The sequence below is a fragment of the Anopheles funestus genome, chromosome X, assembly GCF_943734845.2.
Source record: "Anopheles funestus chromosome X, idAnoFuneDA-416_04, whole genome shotgun sequence".
In the NCBI taxonomy this organism is placed as follows: Eukaryota; Metazoa; Arthropoda; class Insecta; order Diptera; family Culicidae; genus Anopheles; species Anopheles funestus.
The window spans coordinates 11,231,537-11,259,458 of record NC_064597.1 but is presented as its reverse complement, the minus strand read 5'-3'; the positions used below and the strand labels follow the sequence as shown (position 1 = coordinate 11,259,458).

General features: G+C 45.1%; 2 protein-coding genes across 2 annotated transcripts in view; both read right to left on the bottom strand.

Annotated features, from left to right (window-relative positions):
- Positions 1-27,922, bottom strand: part of LOC125767220 (cation-independent mannose-6-phosphate receptor) — a 58,837-nt gene that overhangs the window by 4,476 nt on the left and 26,439 nt on the right. The gene's annotated exons all lie outside the window — the stretch shown is intronic.
- LOC125767295 (uncharacterized) lies at positions 4,127-5,226 on the bottom strand. Its single transcript, XM_049433739.1, has one exon. The coding sequence runs from the start codon at positions 4,991-4,993 to the stop codon at positions 4,136-4,138; it is 858 nt and encodes a 285-aa protein (XP_049289696.1). The 5' UTR covers positions 4,994-5,226; the 3' UTR covers positions 4,127-4,135.

Genomic DNA, 27,922 nt, shown 5'->3' with positions numbered 1-27,922 from the left:
CAAAACGGAAGATTGATTGCTGTCCGTTGAACGAGTAAATAATCCATCCTTTAAAAAAAAAAGAACAACAAACCACAAAAAGAATACACCCGATCTCATATCTTTCATGTCACATTATTTTTTTATTTCGTTTGTTTCTTCTTCCTTCCTTCGACCTGTACTGTACGTACGATTGTTAACATGGGACACGCTGTCCAATTTGTTCTTTCCTGACACCTGATAAACGTGTGTCGCACTGGTTGCTGCTGCTGCTGCTACTGCATGATGTGACATGTGATGGTGGAGGAAGCGATAAAGGGGCTAGTGGTAACCGGGTTGCGAAGCAAACTAACTACACTACTGCACAAGTGCTACTACGTTAATACATTAATACCACCACCGTCATCGTGTGGCTAGCCAATGTTAGGCGGTGTTAGAATCGGTCCAACACCTATACCCGGTGTCGCTGCTGTGGTGGTGGTGGTCACGCTTGTACCCGTCCCGTTAAAGAACGGACACACGTTCAGGCGACATTCGTAGTCCGGCACACAGTCCTGACGCCACGGGTGGAATGCTTTACCGTCCGCGCAGGTGTACATGCGGGCGGTGAACGTCATCTCGTTGCTACCGGCGACCGGTGCATCCGGTTCGCACAGGTACAGCAGTCGCCGATCGGTAGCGGGCCAGATAAAGTTACGCTCCAGCTCCGTTGTGCAGCGTGGACGATCACACACGATCGGAAGCGGGAGCGTACTCGGATCGGGTAACTCCTCCAGTAGCAATCCGCACACGTCCAACGGTTGCGTCTCCACGGTGCAGCACTGCAGGAAGAAGTTGAAGCTGGCCGGTGCCTCACACGTCAGCATGATCGGTTCGTACAGACCGGCCGTCTGTTCGACGCATCGGAAGTACTGCTCGGGGTTACCAGAGGGCCACAGGGTGTTACGCTCCACGTCGGTCTGACACCGCGGTACATCACACTCGATCGGTATGAGCGGACTCGGATCGTACGCATCGGTCAGGCAGACGGGTTGATCCGGTGCTGGTGGTTCTGTGCCGAGTGGTGGATAGATCGGACACACGCTTACCTGCGGTTCCGCCCGACAACACTGCGCCAAAAAGTCAAAGCTCTGCCCGGTGGGACACTCGTTCTGCACTGGTACGTACTCGCCGGTCGTTTCCTGCTGCTCACAGGTGAAGTAACGCGTGGGGTCGTTCAGCGGCCACAAAACCGACCGTTCTATCTCCGTCGTGCAGCGCGCAATATCGCAAATGATAGGCAAAATTGGTATCAGATTAAAGTCTTCCAGGCATGTATCGGGATCGGGCTGCTCCGTTGAGGGTGGTGCAATTGGAGGATATACCGGACACACACTGTTGTCGTGCTCGTTCGCCGGCACACACTGCTGCTCGAGTGTCTGGAAGAGTTGACCGTCGGTACACTGTTGCAATGTTGCCTGCACCCAACCATCATCATTGTCGACGCATCTGTAGTATTCGTTCGGGTTCAGTGCAGGCCACAGGAAGTTACGCTCCTGTGCGGTAACGCATCGAGGCGCACCGCAGATGATCGGCAGCGGTAGATCGGGATCGGCCGGTGGATCCGTCGCTGGTGGACAGGTGGGACAGGGACAGTCCGGACAGGTCGGTGACGGTAGCGTCGGAAAGATCGGACAGATGTCTACCCAATCCAGCGGGTTAACGCACTGTTGCTGCTCGAAGTCGAAGAAGAAGAAATTATCGCACCGTACCGGCATTGGGATGTACTGGAAGAATCGTTCGATCCACTCGCACCGGTAGTACATGTCGGCTACCGTACTCGGCCAAAGAATGCTCCGTTCGGCCGGTGTAGTGCAACGGGGCGAACCGCACACGACCGGTAACGGTGTCGGTGGTGGTACCATCGTCGGTGTTGGTGACACGGTCGTCATCTGTGTCGTAACGACCGGGTCCGACGGGCACAGATCGATCCATTCGGACGGATCCACACAGCCTTGGTTCACGAAGCTAAAGTACATCCCGGCTGGGCACACGTCCTGGAACGGGATCCACACCGTCTGGAGTAGAAAGATGCAGCGGTAGAAATATTGCGGCCCATCATTCGATGGCAGCCGGAGCACCTCGTCCTGTAGCAGCACACAGTTCGGCACGAGACAATCGATGAATGAAGGCGGCTGGCCAGGTTCAAGCGTGGTCACTATCGGTGGCTCCTGTGTGGGCGTTACCGGTGGCTCCAGTGTCGTTACTGGCGGCTCTACTGTAGTAGCGACACCGCACGGATCAACCCAGTCCTGTGCGTGTACGCATACCTGTTCGTAGTAGCTGAAAAGTGTACCAGGCGCGCATGGCATCTCCTGCGGTGACCAGCCACCCATGAGTGGTCGACACTGATAGAACATGGCGGCTGAAGGATGAATCCACAGCGTGTTTATTTCCTGCAAGGTAACGCATCGTGGACCACTGCAAGGATCGTCCGGCAGTACAATACCATCATCCGTACCAAGATCCGGTGTGGAAAGGGTCGTTATTTCTGGCGTCGTTACCTCCGGTGTGGTGATTTCGGGCGTCGTTAGCTCCGGTGTGGTGATTTCGGGCGTCGTTATCTCCGTAGTTGTTGCACCATCATCACCACCTTCCGAACCGTCGCATGCCTCCCAGAGCTCCGGGATAACGCACACCTGCTGTACGAAGTGGAACCAAGTGCCGGGTGCGCAAGGCATCAGCTCAAGCTCCCAGCTACCGTCCGGTACTGGGCGACACTGCAGAAAATAGGCCGGATCCTGATAGCCCCACAGTGTTTCTATTAGTGGTTGCGTGGCACAACTTGGGCTCGGGCACAACTCGTTACCATCGGCAAACTGTTGCCCGTTGGTTGGATAGCGTCGACCACACATCGGCTCGTGTTCCTGTGACGAACCAGCATCGGTGAATGCACACTGTTGGGTAGCCGCATCAAACCACATCCCAACGAGGGGACAAAGTCGAAGCCGTGCATACCATTGACCACCATTCACCAAACATTCCCAGTACTGATTGATGCTAGCGCTTGCCGGCCAACGTGAACGCACGTCTCGTTCACTGCTCCAGCAGCGCGGTTGACAGAGGTTTGCAGACGCTGATTGAGGTTCACTGGTGCACCATCCGACCATTAGCAGTAGTATACTGAGACCGCACACTACACTCCATCTGCCTCCTCCCGAGGCCATTTCGACTACTATCGTTCAAGTACAAGCACACCAAACACACCGGAGTATACCAAAAACAAAATCTGCAATTCCAACGAACAGTGTCCCTGTTTGCCGACTGGAGACGTACCACCCCAACTAACTTCAAGACTAACTTTTTCACCTAACCTGGGACGATATCACACCACACTGTTGGCACACTGTAGATTTGATTGCAGTTTGACGGTTTCGCTTTCGGACGAGCGAACATGCAGCGTTACGATGCGAAGTGTTCCACGACTCAACCGGTATGTTACTTTTATAGGTGCTTCTTCCCGATTTTCTCCCCCAAAAACCCGCTGGAGGCAAACAGGTACCCTTCTTTCTTGCGCCAATGCGCTGGTGAAACGCTAGTAGTCTATCCTGTTATCTGAGACTAAGGATGTCGTACGTCGGTCGGTAACAATCAACCTTCCGCGATACATCATACTTCAACTGTCACGCTTGACTACTGCCGCTGTCTATTTCGCTCTTTCTCTCCCTCACACACACACACATACATTCTTTCCGTAGAAGAATCTTCCGGTTAGGACCGATCAACAGTCGTTCGGTGTGATCTTGAACGCCAATTCCAAGGGTAAAGTTGCGATATGGGGTTTAGTAGTGCGGTGTCAATTTCTAGCCCCTTATTTTACACATTCCTGTGCAGTGACGTGTTGTTTTAGCAAAGGAACAAATTCCTTGTATGGTAACGCATCTAAAAAAAAAGTTAAGCAAACCCCACGCTGCTACACATGTACGAAGTGCGAAGAAGCACCATTGGCGAAAAGAAGCAGGAAGCTCTGAATGTGCAGTGTAGACGTACGTACATGTGTCCCTCCAGAACATTGATTGATAAGGTGGGTTTTGCTTCCAAAGCAAGGTATTAAAAACAGGATAAAATAGTTGCGATAAATGTTGTGCCCTTTTTTTTGTTTATTTTGCTGATTCACTTAGCCGATTGATAATTGGCTCATAACAACAACACAGTCGGGTGTTTCCCAATACTCCGGCAGTACGCACACCTGCTGCCGGAAGCTAAACAATGTCGGCGGTGCGCACGGCATCGCGATCGGTTCCCAAATTCCATTGATCGGGTGACACTGGTAGAAGTAGTCGTACGATGGATGCGTCCAAAGGGTATTGATATGTACGTAGGTGTCACACTCCGGTGCACCACACGGATCCAATCCTGGCGTTGCGTCTGGCGTTGCATCTGGTGTTACTTCTGGCGTTACTTCAGGTGTGACTTCTGGCGTTACTTCAGGTGTTACTTCAGGTGTGACTTCTGGCGTTACTTCTGGCGTTACTTCTGGTGTTACTTCAGGTGTTACTTCTGGCGTTACTTCTGGCGTTACTTCTGGCGTTATTTCTGTAGTGCCTGGATCTTCGGTCGTTTCGGCCGTGGTTGGGAGTGTTGAAGGTGTTGAACCGTCGCATCCCTCCCAGTACTCGACATGGACGCATACCTGATGCCTAAAGCTGAACAGCGTTGCAGGTGCGCAGGGCATCTGCTCCAATGACCAGTCACCGGTTACATCTGGACGACACTGGAGGAAATAGGCCGGATCCGGTATCGTCCAGAGCGTGTTGATTTCCTCGTACGTTACACATCTCGGTTCCGGACACAGCGAATTGTCAGCAAACACCGCCAAACCGTTGGCAGGTGCGGCAACGCAACAGCTAGCCATTGCGAACAGCAACACAATCAACTGCTTCCAACTGCCACCAACTTTCAGTACCATCATGAAATTTTGATGCTGTTTTTTCTTCGTTTTTTTCTGTAGAGTATCCCAGTCACTGCACCACATAAATACGTTACACTATTATGCTTTTCGTCTGTTTGTACCTTTCTAGAGGTAACAAAACACTTCACACAAATCCTTTTGGAGCTACCGTAACACGTTACCAAACCCAATCGGCACTTTTGCCACAGTGAGTTTCGCACCTTTCAATGCTCAATCTTTTATACGTTTTTTTTAAAGAGCTAGATCCCGAAATTTGATACTAATCGCAAAGATTCTGCTATCGTCTCCATGCGAACAATTCGCTTATCGGTTGATAAAGGCTACCTTGCGAATATTCACGCTTTTTTTTTAATCATTTCTCAACATCTAATAAATTAATCTGCAGTAACAATTTTAATCCGTCAGCTGATAATTGGGGCCGAGCACTACGCGTTGGTAATGAGCAGTGATTTTTTATGGTTATGGATATTTCATCATTAGGCATACATTTACGCACGTTACTGCTGGTGTCAGAAGGTGCATATACGTTTGTTTGTGATGTTTTAATTGTGATAAAAATATAACCACCGTAAAGACGCTGGTGCGTCCATACCATCATCATCATCCGCTAGATCTTATCGTTCATTCTTCCAGAAAATGCGTTCCTTTTCCTCGTACCGCAGGGACCAGAACAATCGATCCGAGAGCGTAAAAGGAATGTGGAAGATACAAATGCGACACCTTTTTTTTCTCAACATTTCGTGAACAGCTGTGGTATGGATGCATGTACCATTTTTCCTTCCCCGTATTGTGTCCGTATGAAGAAACGAGACGAGAGGATGGTAACGAATTACCCCATTTTTGGGCGATATATTTTTAGACGTAGTTCGATCTGGGGTTCTCGATATATTTAGGTATGGTGGGGGTGTGCTTATACAATCATCAATTAAAGTGAAGCGAACCGTACACCGTACTCCTGCTACGACCAGGGAGGGTACAGTACGCGTGTCTCTCGGTGACGGACGACAAGTAAGCCAACTGTGGAATTATTTCGAATACCCTAATGGCATTAAATGACAGTATGCGCTCTGAATAGCGTTTTAATTTGTATGGATTTTGCTTTTTTTGTAACAATTTTCATTTTTATGATGTATGACGTGCTTGAGTTCATATTTGAACGGAGTTCTTGTACTGTACTCACCAAGAATTGGAGCGATTACAGGAAGAGAAAATCAATGAAGTTGATTAAACTCATCTTCAGATCGCTTCAACTCATTCTCCAATATACAGACATTGCAATGAGGATGAGTCCGATTCGATTAGATGAGTAAGATTACTTCATACACCTTCAAAGCGCTGCTGATCCGTACTTCCGTACTTACAAAACCTATGACGTATGGATTCTTGTACTTAGACGAACACTATCTGCATAGTTACATACAACGATAAGAGTCCAACGACTTTCCAAAAACATTAGTCTTATCGTACTAATATTTCTTATCATCAAAATCACCCCTTTACCGTGCCAATGCCACGATAAAAAAACTGGTCGAGAATACTCATCCAGACAGTGATTCGGCAGTATCCGTTATGATCCATAGTATTAACAGCAATTTCTTCGAATTAGTTCATGGATAAGGCATCGGTTTGGAAGATCAGGATCAATGTCCAATCAATGTCTGGTGTGAAATAGACAGTATCGTTTCCTGCTTTTTCGGTTCGCGCACTAGTAATTACGAGTGGAAGCAAACCATTAATAATTATTGCCATCGTGTGTGTCCAGCTGCATTTAGACAGCGACCAGCGCGTATCTAAAGCAACCGCGAGCCCACACTCGATCAAGGTGGTCCTTGGTTCTTCAATTATGCTTCCCATTCCCAACGATACCGCAACGAGCGAGTCAATCTTTTCCTCTTTCCATCCATTTTCTTCTTGAGTGTACCAGTACCAGCCACACAGCAACTTCCTAAATTAGTCTAAATTAATAAAGAATGTACCGGTGGTAGCCCAAACACTTTAGGGAGCGCTCGGAATTCTGGAGCACACCACACGGCGCTCTGGGTGCAGGAAGTTTAAGTGGGTGTCATAAAAATGCAAACTTCTTTTCCTGAAAATCGCTTCCGAGTGGAAGATTACATTCCGAACAGATATAACCATCCATAATATCAGACGACAACGACGACGACGCAGTTTTATGTTTCGCATCCGTTTCCTGGGAAGCGGCACCAGAATGGAACCAGACACAAGGTCTTCACCAGGAAGGAGGAGGAGGGAGAGAAAAAAAGGACGTGAGAAGAAGCGCGCATGAAGTACGGAGATCAAATCCCGCCCCAGGGGCTTCCCGGTGCATGTGCATTCAATTGTTTGAAAAGATTCAAAAAACGCATACACCCGCGTAAGGTACAAAGTGGAGACGCAATTTCCACTATCGGTGCGTACTACAATCGGATTGTTTTACGCGTGTAAGACAATTCTTTTCAGAATTAAAAGTTTGAGGCACAACAACAAAAAAAAATATACCCAGATTCCTTACTGTTTCGGAAACAGCAGCGGTCCGATTCAGTTTTTTTTTCTCACAAGCCGTGGAAGACCTGCTCGCCACAATAAAGCATTCACGCCTGATTTTTTGGAGGTGAAATAATAGGACAAAAATAAGACCACAACTCTGAAGGTAAAATATCGAATAACCTTTACGTACCAGGTCGGTGGACGGTGGTGTGTATTGGATGATGGTTTATTTTTTCACCGCCATAAGACACTTACTCTGTTTGTGGAAGTCTTGTCACATCACGCGCATTAGAGGGGCAGCAAGCCTTACAGTTCTCGACGCCGAACTAACCTATCGAATTTCTGCTATGTGGTGGTTTTTCTTTTCTTTCTTTCTCTTGCGTCAGGAACACTGTCAAACTATTATCGGATGGGAACAGCTGAGATTGTAAAACCGCAGGACGATCGGTTTAATTCCCGCAGCGAACGCTCAATAAATTCTGGAAGGTACTCGTCTATAAACCTTGTTTTTCCTAACCAAGAATTTTACCTTCAACTTGACCATGGACATTGGCTTTGGGGATCCCAGAGCCTTAGTGCGTAAGGATGTGATAAATGCGTTCCAGACACGTGTTACACGTGTTGGGTCGTGAAATGACAAATTACTCCAACTTCCAATTCTTCACTCTGGAGCGGGTGCACGAACACCTTGGGGAAATACGATTACACTCCAATATCCGTAACCTGTTCCCCCTTTTTTTGTTGTTGTTGGACAGCTGCTTAACGGCTGCTCTTGTGTGGTTAATTATTATCACTGTTCGTAATGCTTCAAACCGAGATTGCTCCTCCTCCATGTGTAATTCCCTTAGTCTTTTTTGGAGTAGGGCGGGAACATAAAGGGATTGATAAATCAATAACAAAACCCCCGTCATGGATTTACGACTTCAGTCACACATGGACAAAGTTAACACACACACACAAAAACCATTTGCATAGTCGTTTTGCTCCAAACACACTCATTAACCTGGCAAACAAAAACAACGACCTAAATGGATGAAGTGAGCGAGAATAAAAATCAAATATTTTTTTCAAATGCTCTGAAGTAGTTTTTCTTTTATTTGTTTTCCCTTTTAGCTACCACTTTTTCGATCAACCAAAGCTTCTTAGCTTACTACAATATCTTACAGAAAAAAAACGATCTTCCAATGGAAATTCGGAACAAAACCGAAATTCCAACAATTCCCGTAAAAACGATGGAAGAAAAAGGGTAAACTAAACACAGGGCGATCCTTTTTAACCGTTCGACCGAAAACGAAATAAGCATTGCCCAGAGAGCGCACTGTTTGCTGCCATGCTGTGTTTGATTGTTTTTATGTTTTTGCTTGCAGACGCGGCTGAAGATTGTCGTACGAGATGAAAAACAACGAGGCGAAAATAAAAACATAAACAGACAAACATTCGTTTCCCCTTGGATAACTCGAAGGCGCATCACTGTACGAAAGTGTGTGTGTGAAGAAAGAAGTCTTCAGCTCTGTACAGAAGTGTGTGTTTGTTGGTTTATTTTCATTTTTGTTTTATTAATTTTTGTGAATTACAAAAATTTATCGTTATCGAGATATCTTTACTGCTTTGTTCGATAAGAAAACTCTGTTTATAATGCTTATAAATCAGACCCTTGTTCTAGCTCTTTATCTGGTGGATTTACTATATTGGTTTAAGGCGCCATTCGCTGCCCACCAGCAAAGTACAAGGGTTGGGCGGGGGCCCTATAAAAAAGGGGGCGTTCATTCCCCGCCTTTAATTAGCATTATAAACTTGTTTAGTAGCTTACTCTTTACTCTTTTCTTTATGATTGCCTCATAATCTAATTTGCCTATGGGGGCTGCGCCGTTTAGACTTAACGACTAGCACAGCAATTCATGATTAATTGATTCAACAATTTCCGGTGGAGTATGTTAAAGGGAGATGGAAAAAACGAAAGAGAGTATCGGGGTCTGGTCGAGATTTTAAGCTGCAAGCTGATGGTGTTGATAAGCTGGTGCATTTTAGTGATGGGTAAATTCGACAAAAAAAACGGAATCGCTTCCGAATGACTCCATAAATTTTGGAAGCGGCTCCGGAAGGTAGATGCAATACTCCGAATTCGGAACCGTCCGGAGCCGCTAGTCGGCAACCGGAGCCGTCGGAATCGTCGGAGCCGTCCGGAGCCGTCCGGAGCTGTCCGGAGCCGTCGGAGTCGTCGGAGCCGCCGGAGCCGTCCGGAGCCGCTAGTCAGCAGCCGGAGCTGTCGGAGTCGTCCGGAGCCGTCGGAGTCGTTGGAGTCGTTGGAATCGTCGGAGTCGTCGGAGCCGCTAGTTGACAATGATATAACGTAGATTATTGCACTATCAGCAAATTTTATATAATCTGGTAAAAACAATCAGTTGAAATGAAACATTTGCATATTTCAACTAGCGGCACCGGCGACTCCGACAGCTCCGGACGGCTCCGACGGCTCCAACGACTCCGGACGACTCCGGCTGCCGACTAGCGGCTCCGGACGGCTCCGGACGATTCCGGACGGCTAAGACAATTCCGACGGCTCCGGCTGCCTACTAGCGGCTCCGGACGGTTCCGACGGTTCCGACGACTCCGACAGCTCCGGACGGCTCCGACGATTCCGACGACTTCGGTTGCCGACTAGCGGCTCCGGACGGCTCCGGACGATTCCGGACGGCTAAGACAATTCCGACGGCTCCGGCTGCCTACTAGCGGCTCCGGACGGTTCCGACGACTCCGACAGCTCCGGACGGCTATAGGCGGAATCGTGGTTTTAACCTAGCCGGAATCGGAGCCGGAGTTGCTATGCTCGGAAGCGGTTCGGAGCCGTGGGTGCGATTCCGAGAACCCATCACTAGTGCATTTACCGTGCGTTACTGTGCGTTACTGTGCGTTACCGTGCGTTACCGAGTAAACGGTAGTAGTTAACAGTGTACTAGATTCGAACTTCAACTGCACTGCTGAGTATCTTCATCTTTCCGTCAAAGATTTATTTACATTACACTTTATTACCACTAAGTGAGGAATTATTTTTGAAACGTATCATTAATACTGATTATCGAAAATGGTTAGTAAAACCATTTCCTTCCCATTTCCCATACGATGCAGATAAACACAAACTAATAACTGTCAAAATAAATATAGGAAACAGACAGGGGAACATATTCTTCCCGCCGAGGCGAGGCAGTGTACGAAAACAACAGCCTCCCGGTGGTGTATTAGGGATGAAAACCGTGCCTATCACGCAGTAATGCGAGGCATATCACAGAATGCATTACAGCAGCTAACGGACGTGTGTCAACCGTTACACAGGAAAGGTAGGGAAGGGTAGCATAAAAAAATACACTCACACACACCCACGGGACATCAATAGTCTTGCCACTTTAATGAGGATGATAATGGACGACGCCACGTATCGTTGGTGGCGCGCGGGTTCCGCAGCACAGAGGCGGGATCTAATTTTATCTAAAGATTCTCCGGGTTTTTTTTTCGTTCGTTCTCTAAAGCACCATACCAGCTTGGATATAGTGAATGACTATCCCAAAACAAAAAAAAAAACCCAACCCGGTAAAACTGTTCTTGCTCTTAAGCCCTTAAAAACCGCCCGACGCTTGTCAGGCGCGTTTTTTTTTCAACCATCACCCATTATACAGCGCATTGGTTGGCTCGTGACCTATAGCTACCCGAGCTATACCGCGGGTTGTTGTTTCCTACGTTCCTTTTAGTCTCTTTGGTTTGGCATTTCTCCCCCAATCATTCTCCGCCCCTCCTCTCCCTTCAACACGATAAACGATCCACTTAAACCGCAGTGCCCGAAAGGCCGTGGAGGTTTCATGCTTCCGGGTGTGTACGCCGGAGGAAGCTGACAGTGCAGCAAACAAATCGAATCTTAACTAAACAAACGGAAACGAACCAGACATCGGTGCGGAGATCTCTAGAGAGAATCAAGGGAAAATGCTTCACTTTACTACGTCTATTATGCTAAACAAAAACCACAAGAAAAAAATTATATCCACACAATTGCTCACGTTTATTGCAAGGTTTATACAGATAGTTTGTTAATGCGCACTCTTTCAAGATAAAAATTATGTTTATTTTCGCGAAAGCAAAATCCGTGCGTACAATGGAATTATCTACCAGCTACCAGATTGACACGTTGGACATTGATCTGAGAAAAAAAATCAATATGGCCGACTATATCATGGCGACCAATCAATCAAACAAACCGAACGTGACTCTGCAGACTTTTATTGGGAAGGTTTTTTTGCCAGGATGGCCTTTGGTCAACTCGTTCTTTATCATCGTGACTTCCGGCTAGTAGACAGACTGAACACCTGTGTGTACACTCATATCGTCTACGGACAGTCTGATCACTGTTAGACCTGATGTACGTTACATTGGTTATCTACGGTGAGAACACTAGTATAGGAGGTAACATTATTTGAGGCTCCAGGACAATACGCACTTCACAGCAGGTACGAGAGATCTAACCGGTGGTCTAATGCCAGAACACGCTGGAAGCTAATTGTTCCAGCCCAACAATTCTACATCGCCTCCTGCCACAGACGTGAGAATCCACAAGAACCGTACTCCCGGCGGTTTGTAGGCTGCGTGGGAATGACAGATGCCACATCAAATCACAACCTTCCCAACGGTTAGTTTGCATTTTACGACTTCACTATTAGCAACCCACACATACGGCAGATTGCCACCGGATGCGCTTTTTGGTGCTCTCTCTCTCTCTTTCTCTCTGCTATCTGGTAATTGTTTTGCAACGGCCAGGCGAGAACAAAGTCGAATCCTTACGAAGGACATGCCGATGTCACGTTTACCCTCCCGTCACCGTATATCGATGACGTGCGGATTAGACGTGAGATCGTGCCATTTGCAAGTACCTCCTCGTACAGTAACAAACCAAAACGTGTCAAAACAAACATAACCTTACCTCAGTGTTTTTGGGGGTGTGTGAAACTTTCCACTACCTATTTGGGTGGGTTGTATCAACGGTTAACCTTCGTTGCCCGGTTTTATTGCCGGTCAACAGTTGGAATTTCCCAACAACAATATTTCCCTACCAAAAGATGGATGTAAACGTTGGGTGCGCTACAGGCGAGAAGAATGCGTAACTGTCAATTTTTCCCATTTTTTATACTGTTTTTAACCTTTGAGAAGATTCCTAGCACGGGGATGAGTCTCGTAAAGTATTTTTACCGGTATGTCCACGAGTTCCCAGGAACAGTTGTCAGGCATGTCAAACACACGAGAATTAAAAAGTCTTGCGGAAAGAACTGTATCCTGGACTCTTGAAAAGGTCTAATAATAAAAATTATGAAATAAAAATTATAAGCTTAATTATTATTCAGATTATTAAGAGTATATCTTACATCACATTGACAGCTGTCAAAAATTTAATGTCTATTATATTTTCGCACCATTCAAGTCGCAATTAGATGATTTTTAAGCAGAATTAAAATTAATTTGTTACACAATTGGAAAGATTTTGTTTTGTCCAGTTTTAAAAGATCATCTTTTGCCATCTCGGAACTCTTGGCATTCTGAGGGCCAGAACTCCAGAAAAGCTGGACACGCTTTCGCACCCAATTCTATCATGGGTCACACACTATTCCAGGCTGGTCTCGTAGCTCGGGGCTGTAATGATAAATCAGATAAAAAAAGCGCTGGAAGTGGTCATAAATTTCCTTCCAAACTGTATTCCACCGTTCCTTCCTGGTTGTTCCCTGTAAAGTACCTTGAGCATAACCCGCAGCACAGAGGAGTCTGTGTCCTTCCGGACGCGCTGGACGACAAAAGATGAGTCACGTTCACGTGGTTCACGTCCACATGGAGGAAGCAAAAAATAAATGCGAGGAACAGAAAAGGATGTAAAAAGAAAGAGAGAGGGAGACTGTATGTGCGTGTGTGTGTGTGTTGCGGTAATGTATGCAAAGAATGTCAAGATGCACCGAATGCAAGCACATTCATCGTCGGGGCACTTTAATGCCGGCGAAGCGTGAAGACGACGGTACACATAAAATTCGAGAATCGTGCCGAAACCCAAATGAAGCAGATAACATTGGGATTTCCCAGTTTCCGTACCGTTTCCTGCGCGCGTTTACGAGGAAGAATGTGTGTGCCCCTAGCGTTCGACACCCAATACCCCCGGTGGGTTTTCTTCAATGTTTTACCTATTTTTTTTTATTTTTTCAACACGTCCACAGCCGAAACCGGCACCGTACGTGTGGAACGGTATGGAAGGTGGACGGTATGCGAATGAAATTCTTTATTTGATTTGTGTATCTGTGGCTAGCTGGCCGGGATCGTCCGTCTTGGCAGAAATTTGATCGGGAAGACTTATGAACATACAGACGCGGCTCACACATTTATGATCGTACCGTTGCGCTGCGTTCGCAATAGGAAAGTAATTCACTATTTTATTGCTGGAAACAAATTGGATCGTTACAGATGCTTTTTGGATGCTCAATACGGTGAATAGCATTGTTCTCCAATGCCCCAAATCTATGACGAAAGACCTCGCACGAAGTGTCGGAGTCATCTTTCAAGCTAACTTGGGTTCTTTCCATTTTCCAGCAACTCAAATAGCACGAACTGTGGGGCAATCATTTCCATCATGACTGCAGGAAAGAAAGTGTTACGTTTCCGGATGTCTGTTCTCGACAACTCCGATCAACCAGTAAGGTGCACACCAGCCAAAGCGAACGTATATTTCACGTTTTAAGAGGTTACAAGAACCGGAGTCTGGATTTATGACACCCGAGCATCGTGAGCCACTCAACGGATCTGGGAGCGAAACGAGCAAAAGAAACATGTTAAAAAAAGATACCAACTAATAAAAAAAAATCTCTAAACTCCCTCCGAAAACGGAAATGTTCAGAGTGTAGTTATCTGTTTTCCAAAAACCACCACCGCTAACGGTGTTGCCTTTAAGAGGGCGGCCGGTTCCAATTAGGAGCCTTTTAGTGAAATTTTCCAGGCGCACTCCTTTACTCACACACTTCTATTACTCACCCCCGCATGATCTGCTTGATCTAGCGAAAATGAGAAGCTAGGGACACGCGAGAGAGCCCGTGTGTCTGTGTCCACCCTACCACGGCTACGATTCCGGATGCGAAGCCACTTGAGAGCGATAAAAACATGCTGCAACCGGTACACGAAGATGACGTCTCGTTTACACGGGCGACTTTCGTTCGGTTTTTTCTTCTTTCGTTTGCTATTTTTTACAACATTTTTATTGCAACAACCGACAACAAAAACACGATATCTAATCAAGATAAAACAAAAACACAGCTAGTGTCACTATGTTTTGACAGTGCCGCCATATTGTGATGTCATTTTGACAGCTGTTCAAAATCTGCTGACAGCTGAGTAAAATAGTACATGCGGCCGGTGAAATGGCCGTGTGTGCGCTACAAATCAAAACATTATGTTCCTTTCACACTCAACAACTAATATCAGCGTTTAGTAATTTGTTCACATTAGGAAAGTTACGTTTTTTTTTTTATTTTGTTGTAACTAGTGTTCGGTCAAGTAGCTCTTTTGCAAGAGCGGAGCGCACCGCTCTCGCTCTCTAAAGTGTGCGGCGCGCTTGAGGAAGCTCCACACGGAGCACTGCACAACAGGAGCGATTGTGCGATGCAAATTTTTAGAATAATTTTATTTTTATATTATTTTAAATTTTTTTTTATTTAAAGCATTATTTGAGTGAAAAAAAGAAACATATTTCTACTAATTCGGATTAAAATAAATCAATTTTCTAAAACTTTGCTAAATTACTCAAATAAAAGTTAAGGCTATAGCCTTAGGAAATTTTCAAATTTTTAGATTTTTTTAATTTTTTTATTATTTTTTGTTCGTTTTTTTTTGTTTAAAGCATTACTTGAATGAAAGATGAGAGGAGCGATTGAGGTACCTCTTTCGCTCTTGACCCAACACTAGTTGTAACCATTCGAAATCTTCCAACCAGTCCGTGTAAACGCACCTTAAAACGCGCAGTAAAGGCGCGACCGCGCACGATCTTAACAACCCGTAATTGGTTTTCCCCTGGCTAACCTCCGATAATAATCCCTGCATTAGCTTGAATTGCCCTTCCTTGCCTCCCCTGTTCTCACCTTCCGAATTTCCCGCACCAAGAAAAGTCTAAACCGCCAAGAAAACTCACCGATGCTGTGTTGTTTGCAAGCGTGTGCACGTGCAATCATATCCTCCCTCTGTGGCCCGGGAAAAAAAGCATCCATTTTTCCACTTTTCCACATTACTTTAGCAGCACTCCACCATGTCTGTTACACAGAAATACACACGCTCATCCTACCCGTTTTCTACCTCCCTCTCACTACGGTATAAAGCATTAGAACACCCATTCACATGCAGTAAAACAATACGAACCCTCTTCTCCAGTGTGCAGGAGAAAAACAATGTCTTCCCTTTATTCCCCCCCACCTTCGATCCCAAGACTCACCCTTCGCAACTTCCATATTTAATAGTTTTATTTATACCGCACAGAGCCGCCGGGGGGAAAAGTGGAAAAACTGAAGCACAACCCTTCGGAAGCAGAGCCCAAAACATTTTTGCACGCTTATCTGGTGCGTTTTGGGAGTTTGAGAATTTAGTGCCAGGAGTCGTGTGCCGGTTAGCATTATTCCCCGGAGCATAATTTCGCATCACAAAGTCACGATGACTCTGTAGCTGAATTGTTTGTTGGAAAAGTTTTCATATTTTTTTTGGTTTACTGGTTTGAAAATATAAAAAAAAAATCTTGAACTTTGTGCTAGTTATGGCAGGGTATAAGAAGCATGTCTATATAACCTCGGAAGACAGAATCCAATCGATGGCCGGCACATACAAGCATCACAAAACGATGTGCAAAACGAAAGAAAAAAACACACGCAACAGAAACAGGAAAAGCAAGGTGTGCGGTGTATGCATGGTAATCATGACCAGTTCTTCATTAATCTCACCGGATCGGTATGAAACTTCAGCCCGGAACAAAGAGACCCCCGGGGGAATGATGAGAGTGGTAGAGGGGAAAGTGTGTGATGGATGCTTCAAACATCGTGCTTGACGGCGTCCTGCATTAACCGAACCACCTGACGGATATGTTCACCCGGGTACCCGGGTAGTCCATTAAACAATGGCGGCGCACACCATCGCAGGTATCAGAGAGGATGAAGACATCTTGAGCCGAAAACCCAGCATGCGGCGAAAGGACTCGCCGACAAAGGCGCATTGTTGCGTTAGGAAGTTTATTCCAGTTTATTATTTATGGTTGTGGCGAGCGAACGAACTGCTAGACGGTAGGTAACTCCTAATACCTTTCTAATGAGTTAATGGAGATTGCACACTTGCCATGTAATGGTTTAATTAGTAGAAACAAACACTTCACAAACATGTTTATTTATTATTTTAAATAAAGGTAAATTTAATAATGTTTTGCCACTAGCAATTGTGAAACAAAATAAAGGAAAATAGAAGAAATAGAGAGAAAAAAACCTAGTAAAAGTAATTATTTACATGCGATTTGCATACTTTACGGCAAATCTGTTAATGAGTCAATGAGCGCCTTAAAGGTATGCAATATGCAATGCGCAAATTTTTTTCTTCTGAATTTTTGAGTTCAGAATAAAATACTGTATCCTGCGTTTTTTGCTGAAAATCAACTCCTTAACAAACAAAAGATTTGTGCAGCATTGTGTCTTAATAAGCAGGAACCATTATGCAATCAACCGACCCATTCCATTGCTGAGTGCTCTCCAAGCAAAATCACCCCGAAATGGGTATGTGGCGTGCATCTCAGCGTATGATGATGATGATTATGGTGATGTTGTGTTGTTTTATTCTTTGAGAATACAGCAACAAATAACACACCAGCACTGACAAACACGGTAATGGTTCACCGGCTTTCAAAAAACGAAACACTCGACACATGCCTTCTCCTTTTTTTCCTGAGAAACTGTACCACAAACAAAAGCCTCTGGAACACGTTCTACGTTGCGTTGACATTTTGGTGGCATTCGTCAAGAGGTCCTTCTATTAGGAGGGGGTTTCCATTTTGTTGCATTTCTCGTGCCATAATTACACACCGTTGCTGGCAAACGGGCTGTAGTATCAGGATTTCTTGATTCTTCACCTCTCCTTCTCTCTCAATTTAAATAATTGCTTGTACATTTCTGGCTTGTTGTTAAGGATAGTTTAGCCCAGGCAAAATGTAGTGCAGCGTAACAGTCTATAACGCTCAGCGAAGGAACCGTACACAAGGGCAGAAGATGCAGCTGCAGTGCCTACCTGGCTCGATCTATATAAGGACGCTACGATGAAGGACTAGAAAAAGCCGCCGCCGCGCACCATTTCCACATGACCGAAGAAGCAAACAACTAAAGCCTCTAAACCTTCCACCTTTGTTTTCCTATTATTTGTACCTTTTCTTTTTTTTTTGTTGCTTAGGGTTTTGAAAGGCCCTCATCATAATTTTTCTTTGCTATCAACACCTAAAATAAACTATTCTACTTTACAGAGTTACTCGCCAGAATTCGAGGCAGATAAATTTAACAGATTTCTAAATACATTTTCATATTTGGACATGTGTTGGCATCATACAAATGTAACTAAACTACTGAAAATAATATTCTAAAAATTGTAAAATAATAGTTTAACCTTTAAAAAAATCATGGAAAACTATATAACCGCATTAGGCAAACCCCTGCAAGAAACTTCTTTCATGCGTTAAGACCTTCCCAATCCCCTTTTTCTGCTGCATCTATGGGAACCGTAGCTTATGATGCAAGCCGAAGCCACAGGATACACAAAACTTTTCCCTTTCCCAACCTCCAGAAAAGGTACGCACAAACGAGTACCAGGGCGAATGATTTTATTATCATTATTATTTTGCTGTTTATTTTTCCTCCTCACCGTTCAGGACGTAGACGTATTTTTATCTTCCTGCCGTTCTTTCTACATTCTACAAAGACTCGTTTTTCTGGTCTCTCTATACACGTCCTATTTTCTGTGTACCTCGCTGGGAAGGTCCTCCCAAAAAGCCCAAGGTGGCCAAACATGACTGGCTGGCGAGGAGGATGATGATGATGATGATGATGATGAAGTTGTAAAAGCCAAAAATGCCGCATCGGGAGGCTTAGCTTACCAGCAGGACACGCTTGTTAAAGCGCCGCCAAGTACCCTCTCTCGGCAGCGAGGTTTTTTTGGGGTGCCGTTAAGCTTTTGTCCCTTGGACCCTGGTAATTACAACGAATGTGTCTTAATCGTCATTATTACGCCTGTGCCTGTGCTGTAGACGTGTTTTCCAGTATCAAGCCCGGTTTGGTTTTTGTTTTTGGTACCCATCGACGTCCTTCTATTCCCTGGATGATGATACGGAACGTCTTGGGTGGTATTCACGGTGTTCACACCTACCGGAGCGTGACACCAAAGGAACACGAAACCACATCCGGCCGTTCGTACACCACTTCCGAATGCTGACAAATTGTCTAGAATGTCTCTGCATGTCTAGACGCCTTTCAGTATAATGCAACATTTTGAGTTCTTCCAACAAGAATTCATAAACCTGACAGCACCGGTTTCAGGTAAGAGTGCAGACATCACTCAAAATTGTTTAATTGAAGTTTTGTGCAATCCAAACACAATCCCTCCAAACAAAAAAACACAAACAATCATTTCCGCCTGAGAATGCCTTTGCACTATGGCGTGAAAGGTTGTCGATGCTGTAACTACTTCAGTTCCACTCGAAAACTTTTTACATGCTAATGGAAGGGAAGAGAGACAACCGAAACATGTGTTCTCAACATCTTGCAAATCATGCCAGATGCAGCGCACAAAACTTCAGCCCGAAGCATCTTCAACCTACAACATCGAAACAAACAAGAGGAAGAGCGAAACAAAACCTCAAGGAAAAGACTAGGCTAGGCTTGGATTTAAATATAATTTCTCCATTTTTCCGTCTTCTGCCGGCAAACCGAGAGCTCTCCCACCCCCCTGTATACACCCATGTACTGGGGATAACATATTCTTGCTCATCGCACATTCAAGCGGCTTGAATGTTGCATCTTGGTTGCATTTTTGTTCCAAACATATGGATGCACACACACGCAGTACTTTTTTTTCTAGTTTCCCATGCTTTCCAGTCGCTTGAAATGAGTTCCTTGCAACATGTAAAAAGAGCAAAAATTGGAATACGACTGGAAGTGCTGTTGTTTACGTTTCTCTCTTCCAAAACGTGTAGGTCACTCACCAATCTGGCTCGAACCCGAACGCTGGCCGAAACGCTTCGTGGGCACTCACCGTGCAGACCGTGCGAACATTACCGTACCAATAGCGACCGTACCGGGTTTTCGATGCAATTACTATTTTTAGTTGAAAAAACAAAAAATATTGCACATGCATCAACATTATCGACATGGTTGCTGGACTGAAGACACATCTTGAAGGCTGCGAGTTTGAACGAGTTCCGGGCGACTCCAAATTTTATGAGGTCGTTGATACTGTACTCCGAACGGTGCATACTGTGATGCTATGTGTAATAAAATCTAAAATTATGTTATTGAGATCATCACGTCGAACGACTTGCAATTGTAATAATAGTTAGTATGTTTTTCTGTTCCTTTTTATCTTCTTATTCCTTGTCCTTTCCTTCTTCAATACGGCTGCTTAGCGTAATATATTACATTTCGTAAGTTCACGTAAGTTTAGATTAAATGTAGATTTCTATTCGCTTATCCGGTGCTGCCCAGAGGTGGAGATGGTAGCGGCTCCGATCTCTACACCGACAGGAGCGAGCTTCAAATCCCATCCGGACCGAACCTCCATACGCAGTACTTACTATCCTGCTCTAAGGGTAAATAACGTCAAGGAAAGCCAATCAGTCAAGGGTACTCCAAGACCTCTCCTGAGTTTGTATTGTAGTTTATCCATTTATCCAGCTCTTACTACATTGATTCGGGTAAAAACGTAAGTAGCATACCAAGGTCTCTTAAGGTTGTAGTACCACAAAAAAAGATTTATCAGTAAATTCAGTAAGTAAGAAAAAAAGTTGGTTATTTAGTCAAGAATTATTTCTTTTTTTATATTATATTAAAAATACTAAAAAAAAATTAATACTATCGTAATTGAGAGCATTTCTCACCAGAATTCGATAATTTAACAATAAACAAACGAAGCGTCACTACAAAAATCGGCACGCACTGTAGAAATACGATCATGCACGGTGGCACTCACGCAGCCAAATGAGTGCCCGTTGTTCTTTCGCCGAAGAACTGGCCACCTTCCAATACCGGTTAACCGGTGCTATGCTACTCTGCGCAGAGGATGGCCTCGCAGCGGAAGACTTGAGTGCGTCATTCGTTCGGTAGTCGTCGGCCGTGAAGGTTTGTGTGCAGACCAACCCGACTGCATCACGTTTTTCGTGTCGTATATCTGTTGCTCACTGGTGGTACGTCTCGAGCGGGAAAACCGCTATCTCAAACTTTTTGTAGTTGGCAAAAAAAAGCAAACTTTTTCTATTAAAATTTAAAACAGGAACATTTTATATTTTTTTTTGTAAAGGACGTGTGTGTCGTTACGGTCAAGTGCTTCTCTAGTTTTTAGTGTGCTTTCCCTGTGTGTACGGAGTACACTTTGCGGGTTGTACTGTGATAGTGGATTTAGTTTTTGTGCATGTGTGGCACTAATTGTTTACATTGTTCACCCGATCGTGTATTAAATACTGGGTGAACTACAGCCAAAAAAACCCCTCTCCATCCCCGGGTGTATGTGAGTGTCCTTTTGCTTCGAAGGTTGGGAAAAGGAGTAGTAGGTTGAAATACAAGCCCCCAACACAACCCGAAAGAATAACAAAACACAAAACGTGTGCGTGTCGACGAATACAAACAAATATCCTTTCGCCTTCGCAACGTGTTCCAGGGGTGCGCACCTGTCCGTTTTTTTTTGGGGTTCCACACTTTGCAGGATTTGTGTTTGTGTGTTTGCGCCGTTCATTTTGCCGATAGATATATTTGTGCACAGCCGGAGCACAAGAAGGGCTACAGGATGCACCACAATACCCCTCGTTCCCGTAGCCACAACCATCCGAATCGAACACCAATCAAACTCCAAACCTTTGGCTATATACACCTCGAGTCAACGCACTGACACCGCTTCGGCAAAAAAAAAACACACACATCCAAGTTGGGTCGATTTTTGTACAGAAATATCAACGTTCGTCAGCAGTGTGACGGTCGAGGAAAAGGCTCCCACCAAAAAATCCAAACAAACACACGCACCAACAAAAAAAAACAGCCCACTAGGCTCCATTTGCCGAACGTTTCCCGTACATCCAACTCTTTTTCGTTTTTTTTTTTGGTTCGAGAATAAGTAAAAACACCAAACGACGCCCCATCAGCAAGTAAAATTAAAAGTGACATGCAAAAAGCAAACCGCAAAACGTCAAAAAAACCAACAACAAAAAAATAAGAACGACATCATTTGGTAGAAATAAAGTGAACGAACACGGGAAAGGTGTGCAGAAAATTGGAAAATACAGTTCCACACAGCAGTTACCGCAAGAAAAAACAATTCCCTTAACTATGTGTGTGATGGTTTATCTCCCAAATGCACCGAGCGAACCATCTGGTGATCACCGTCGCCATATAATTTCCTACCAGTGCAAGAAACGAATGACTTCCTTTTTTTTGTAACCCTTTTACCGCTTTTTTTTTGTTTTGTTTTTGTTTAAATGATGGTTTACTTCTATTTGTTTGTGTACATGTCGGCTCAATCGGTGGAATTGTACAACCCCCCAATCGGAAATACCATCTGCCTGAGAGCAGAAAGAGAAGAAAAAAAAATACGCGACAGATGGTGTTGGATGCTGGTTTTTGGGATTTTATCTTGTTTTTCTGTTGTTCTTGGAACATTTGGAGCCTCAAACCTAAAAACCTAAAAGCGGTTTTCTTTTTTTGTCCTTTCCTGTCCCGTGCGAATGACGGATGAGAATCGACTTTTAAACCTCCCCGCTTCTGTCCTCTCTCTCTCTTTCGTATCCAGGAACAATCAATCTTGTATCTCTTTCACTCTAAACCTGTTCATCCTTCGAATGCGCACAAAGCTTATGTGACGCTTCTTCTCTCTCTCTCTCTCTCTCTCTTCTATACTCCGTGCAAATGGTTCTCCACTCTGCGTTCGGCAAAAAGATAACGCGTGCAAACGCATCGAGCGCCACCTGTCAAGCTGGACAGGATGGAGGAGATGATGCGCGAAAGCGAGAGAATGCGCACCAGAACAATGTCTAATTAACCGTGCGCGCCCGCTCAGATGTGACATCTGGGTCAGAGGTCATTCTATACGCTCTGGCAGAGATCGCCACAAGCGAGCTGTTTCAATCAGAGTGTGTTTAGAACGATACAAACCCGGTCCACCCGGGTAGTTGTTGGCTTCGGCATTTTGCATGGTAGGTAAAAAGTTAAGACGTTTAAGACGTTTAAGACGTTAGTGATGTAAACTCTGCACGCGCGTCTTCTCGTGCTGCTGGTTCGTTGTGTTTACAAACTACGCAGGCAATCCTAGATATCTTTGCCGCAGGCACAGACGCACACACAATCATCATTCCCCCGTGCGCCATCTTGTGTTCGCGCCATTATAATTCGCCACAAAACATCCGGACGTATAATACTGGGAGCCCGGCATGGAATTCTGCTCCGGAACACTTCTTAAATGCGCACCCGCCCTCCCCCACGTGTGAGAGAGTGAGATGAAAGGAAAGCATTCTTTCTGCTTCTGCTGTTCCAGCACAGAGTCATGCCTTCCCCAAACACGCTGGAATGTTGTCCGCAACAAATGCCACCACTCATACTCATCGTGCAAACTCCTTCCCGGCGCAAGAACGCACTCTTTAGAGGTACTTAACCCTAAAGCCTTCATCTTATGGTGCAGTTACGTTTTTTTTTGTTTTTACCATTCCGTTTTCTCGCTTCTTGTCGCATCTTGCGACCAGAAGCATCCGTGTCTTGGAAGAAGCATTCCGGGCGCGCACATACACAAAAAAGGGAAGCAAATGAGAAGTATCGCCTGGAGGGGAGGTAGTGGAGTTGAAGTTTGTGATGAGAAACTGGCTAAAGGAATTACACAAAACCACCACACACACACACGCATACGTCCTAAATGAGTGAGTCAGGGCCGTAAATGCTGACCGAAAGAATGCAGCGTAAAAGTGCAACCACAGCAGCAACAGCTTCAAGAGGAGCTTTGGAGAGCATGAAGGAGGAGCAGTGGAACGGATTACGAACAAGGCGAAAAGTATTAAGCATTTCTTGCACTTCTTCTCATCCTGCTATTACCAGAGTTCCATTCGTAAAACCTTTTTTGCACTTGAACTGCGCTTGTTCTTGTTACGGGGGAGAAGAACACCAAGGACGCTGTACGCCTCGGTAGACAAAACAGCTTAAAAGTTGCCTTGCCTGCACCCAGACGCTGTAGTGAAACTTTCAAGGTGTAGAAACAATTCACCAAACCTGATCAGATGCCGATACATACCGGCAATGACAGTGCAATGAACAAACTTGCACCGTGCTGTGGTGGACAACTGCTATTTGCATCTCCCGATGGAGCATTCTGTCAGGTATTCCACATGATGGGAGAAACTTTCCCAACGGCACAGAATGTCAACAGGTGCAGCTGCAAAGGACTTCTGAGCTAAATCCTCAAACTATTTCCGTTCTTCCGAAACCGGTAGTGGGTCTGTCTGACCGCAAGCGTAGGAAACCGTGTCAATGAAACGACGCCCAGCAAATGGTCGGAACATGCCGTCCGGTAACGGTGTGACCACATCAGACAGGCACAGCTTTTCCGGGCAATGATTTACTTTCCAAAACACCGGCAGCAGGAACATGGACCGGGGGCTCTCAGGGAACCAATTGTTCGAACCACCTTTCCTGTTTGGTACGTTTCCTACCTCCTTCCCCTCTGGTTCTCCTCACCCGCGGGTAGGGATGACACGGACGTACCCAATTTGCTCGATGTCCGGATGTTTGTAAATTGATTCCGGGCACCGGTGAAGCAGTAGACTACACCTACTACCTTGGTAAAGCACCTCAAAAAAAAGGGTGTGTGTGTGTGTGTGTTGGGGGCCGAATTGGTACTCACCCTACCGGGTTTCCGGATGGCTAGTCCGGCAAGTCGATTCGAAGCGAAAGCCAGACTGTTGAAATGCGCGGTCGGGCGAAACGCCAACCAACCCCTTTCGGAAACCAACTCGATGTGGCACGCTGTACCGGAAGTTGCTGATCGTTCGGTTTTGCTGCTGCAATGGTACTAAGCAGTACTCGCTTCTTTTTTTGTTGTGGAGCACAACGCTTCTAAGGCGAAGATTTGTGGGCGAATATTTATAGAAGAATTGTATTATTTTAGAAGACGCTGCTTGAGTTCGATTTGCTTTGGATCCCGAAATCCATACCACGCTTCGCAATGGTGATGCTCGAAATTCCTAACGGGATGAAGTCACAAGTCCTCCACCGTGTCCATACTGGTGTGGGAACAATCTGGGAAACAACTCACACCGGATGGCGTCGATGGTGAATAATTCATTCGGTTTGTACTGTACCTTTCCTGTCCAGAATATGGTCCAAACAAAACAAAAAACAACGGAATCGGTTGACATTAAACACCAACGCCTATAAACTAGACACGACGGCGAAAGGGTCGTCTCAGGTTTTTGGAGGGATTAACATTCGTGGCGAGCTACTAATCGTCATCCCCCCCGGGTTCGCACGCAGCGGAAGGAAAACTCAAGAAATCGCCGGGAAACCGCGGTTTAGTTGTCCCGCCATATCTCTACACGTGCCTTTTTCTACGAATCAAACGGGGATAGTATAGCACAGCAAAATGTAACAAAAAAAAAAACAAAAAACACTTCAGACAACTCATTCAGCCTCCCCCGTCAAACTGTTTTGTGCTGACAGTCGAGATTTTAGGCTCACTTAATTCGCGCTCACCATTAGCGTGTGTGTGCCGGGGGCTGTGACTTCCGAGCGATACCGAGCGTGGAACACCCAGGACTGTCTGAGCACAGGGTGGTACGGCATGCTAATGAATGCAATTCGAAACCGTCGCACACACATGATGCCCATGGTGCATGGTTAGCAAAAATAATACAATGTTTCCGACACCGGTCCCGGAAAGGGAGAAAGCGGGGAAGGAGAGATAGAGCGATTGGGAGAAGCGCTTTTTTTGCAGCCGCAGCATCAGCTGTGCAGGGTTGTCAAATCGGCACATTTTGGTTTGGTTAATAATTAATTTTTTTTCGCTGGCACTTTGGCGTTTGAAGTTTTAGGAATAAAGAAAGATTAGTTTTACACATCAATTGTAATTCATTTTGGTCAGATCAAATGTTGGCATACCCTGGATTCAAATCGTTACTTGATTTCTTTACAATTGATGGACAGATTTTATTTTAAAATTTAATCTTAACTCATCAAATCATTCTTCTTATTTCGCACTTTATCCGGATCAATAATTTCGGGGTTTGTTCTCTTTGGCATAGAATGATTAATATTCTGTCTTTTATTAATAATTCCAGATTGTTAAGCCAAGAAAAAGAAAATTTAATATTTTTTCGATGAATAGTTGAATAACTAAGACTTAAATTATCCTGACGTCTAACTAGTCACTACAATGTACAAAGATTCAATTATAATTTGATCCCAAAAACCGTGCATGTTGTAAACAAAAATCACTGAAAAGCTTCCAGCAATGCTCCTAAACCCTCTTTGCATCCCGTGTTCTACACCCCTGCAAAATCGTTTTACTCGATTATGATGGAAATCGTTCGCTCACTGTTCAAGCTTACACACAAAAGCACAAATGTAATGGTGCCGAAAAAAAGGAAGAGAAAATCACCTCAACCGCACCCTAACCTCAAGCAGCGGCAGAGCGGGGAAAAGCTGCAAATCTGGGAAAATTTGACGTGAAAATCTGACCGGGGGTGGGAAAGAAAATCTGGAATCATGAGGTAATGGAGAAAAAAAAACAACACAAAATAAAGCCCCCAAAAAAAATACAAGTGCTTTTGCGTCTGAGTAAATTTTAATGGTCTCCATTCCCGTTGCTCTCCCCCCCCCCCCCTCCCTTCCTGTCGCTTTTTTCCCCTCTCGCACATTTTTCCCGGTGTGGCTTTTTTTTCGGGGGCCGCTAAAGGTTGAGAGAGGCGAGGTGTGAAGCCAAAAAATTAATTTCAACAACTAAACGGCACAGAATTGAGTGCCTGGCTGGACCCTTTTATTTTCCCGGTGCCACCAAACGCTCTTTCTCTCTTGTTGTACACCCCTCCCCTTTGGGGGAAGTGATGACGAGCTGATCATATTCAACAGTTAGTGTTTGGCAAACACAGAAAAAAACAAATCCTCAACACCTCATGTCTCACTTTTGCCATACTGTTGCGAGTTTAACACCTTCCCATCTGTCCATTCCACACCTTTTTCATCCCTTTGTCATGGCAACAATAATAGTGGTAAACTGATTAAGTTTAGTTGCCTATTATTGCCACCGACCAGGCCTGGTCCTATTGCAGTGCCAGTGTATCGTTAATTAAATTTGGATCAAATACACAAAAACACATTGAAACTCCCATGATGTAAGGAGGTAAAATATCGCAACAAAAAAAGGAAAAGAAAACAACATCTCATAATGCACAAATGAATAGAAATTCGTCATCCCCACAAGGACAGAAGATCTCGCGATCGCTGATCGGATTCCGGACGATAGTTTTTTTTTGCTTCTTTTCGCTTGTGAGAAATTTGAGCTAGTTTGTCGCTACCTTTCATTTAACGTTTGCGCCTTTTTCCGTATGTATGTGTTTATTATGCTGCGATTTTGAATTAAGATTAATTCACTCGTTCATCATCATTTTCGTAGCTGGTTACACCTTTCATGAGCCGACGCAGTAACCGTGATTGTTTGCAATGGGATCGCATGATCCAACATGAGCCGTCGCAAAACACAGTCGAACAACCATTTTTTTTTGCTTTGCTTTTCAAGTTGTATGCGTTTCCGCGAGTATTTACCAGGTTTTACGTTCATCTCGCAGCTTCTCACGGCAAGAGGGCCAACCCTTGCTCCATCAACCATTTTCTCATGGCCTTAGTCAAGAGACGGCGCAGTCAGTCAACATTGGCCACCGAACCAACCCTACCTGCAGCCCAAAATCTCATTGATGGTGAATAGTTGCCGGTGAGATGATGAAAAAAAAGAGGCAAAGAGTACCTTTTTGGGGGGAGGAGGGGGTGGGGGGAGGAGGAGCACGCAAGGGATGAAAAATAAGGGTAATGAAAAATAACAGACAAGAAAGAAAACGAAGAGCACAAGCGAAGAGAATATACACACACACACACGCCGACCTGTTTTTTTTCCTTTCTTTTTCTTCCTTCACATCATGTTCTTCTTCGCCACTACTTGGCCCCCAGCGCGAATCCATTTTCATTGTTGGCGCAATAGCGT

Bases quoted from the DNA above. Each gene is read 5' to 3' on its own strand.
- LOC125767295 (XM_049433739.1), bottom strand. From the start codon at position 4,993: ATGTGGTGCAGTGACTGGGATACTCTACAGAAAAAAACGAAGAAAAAA.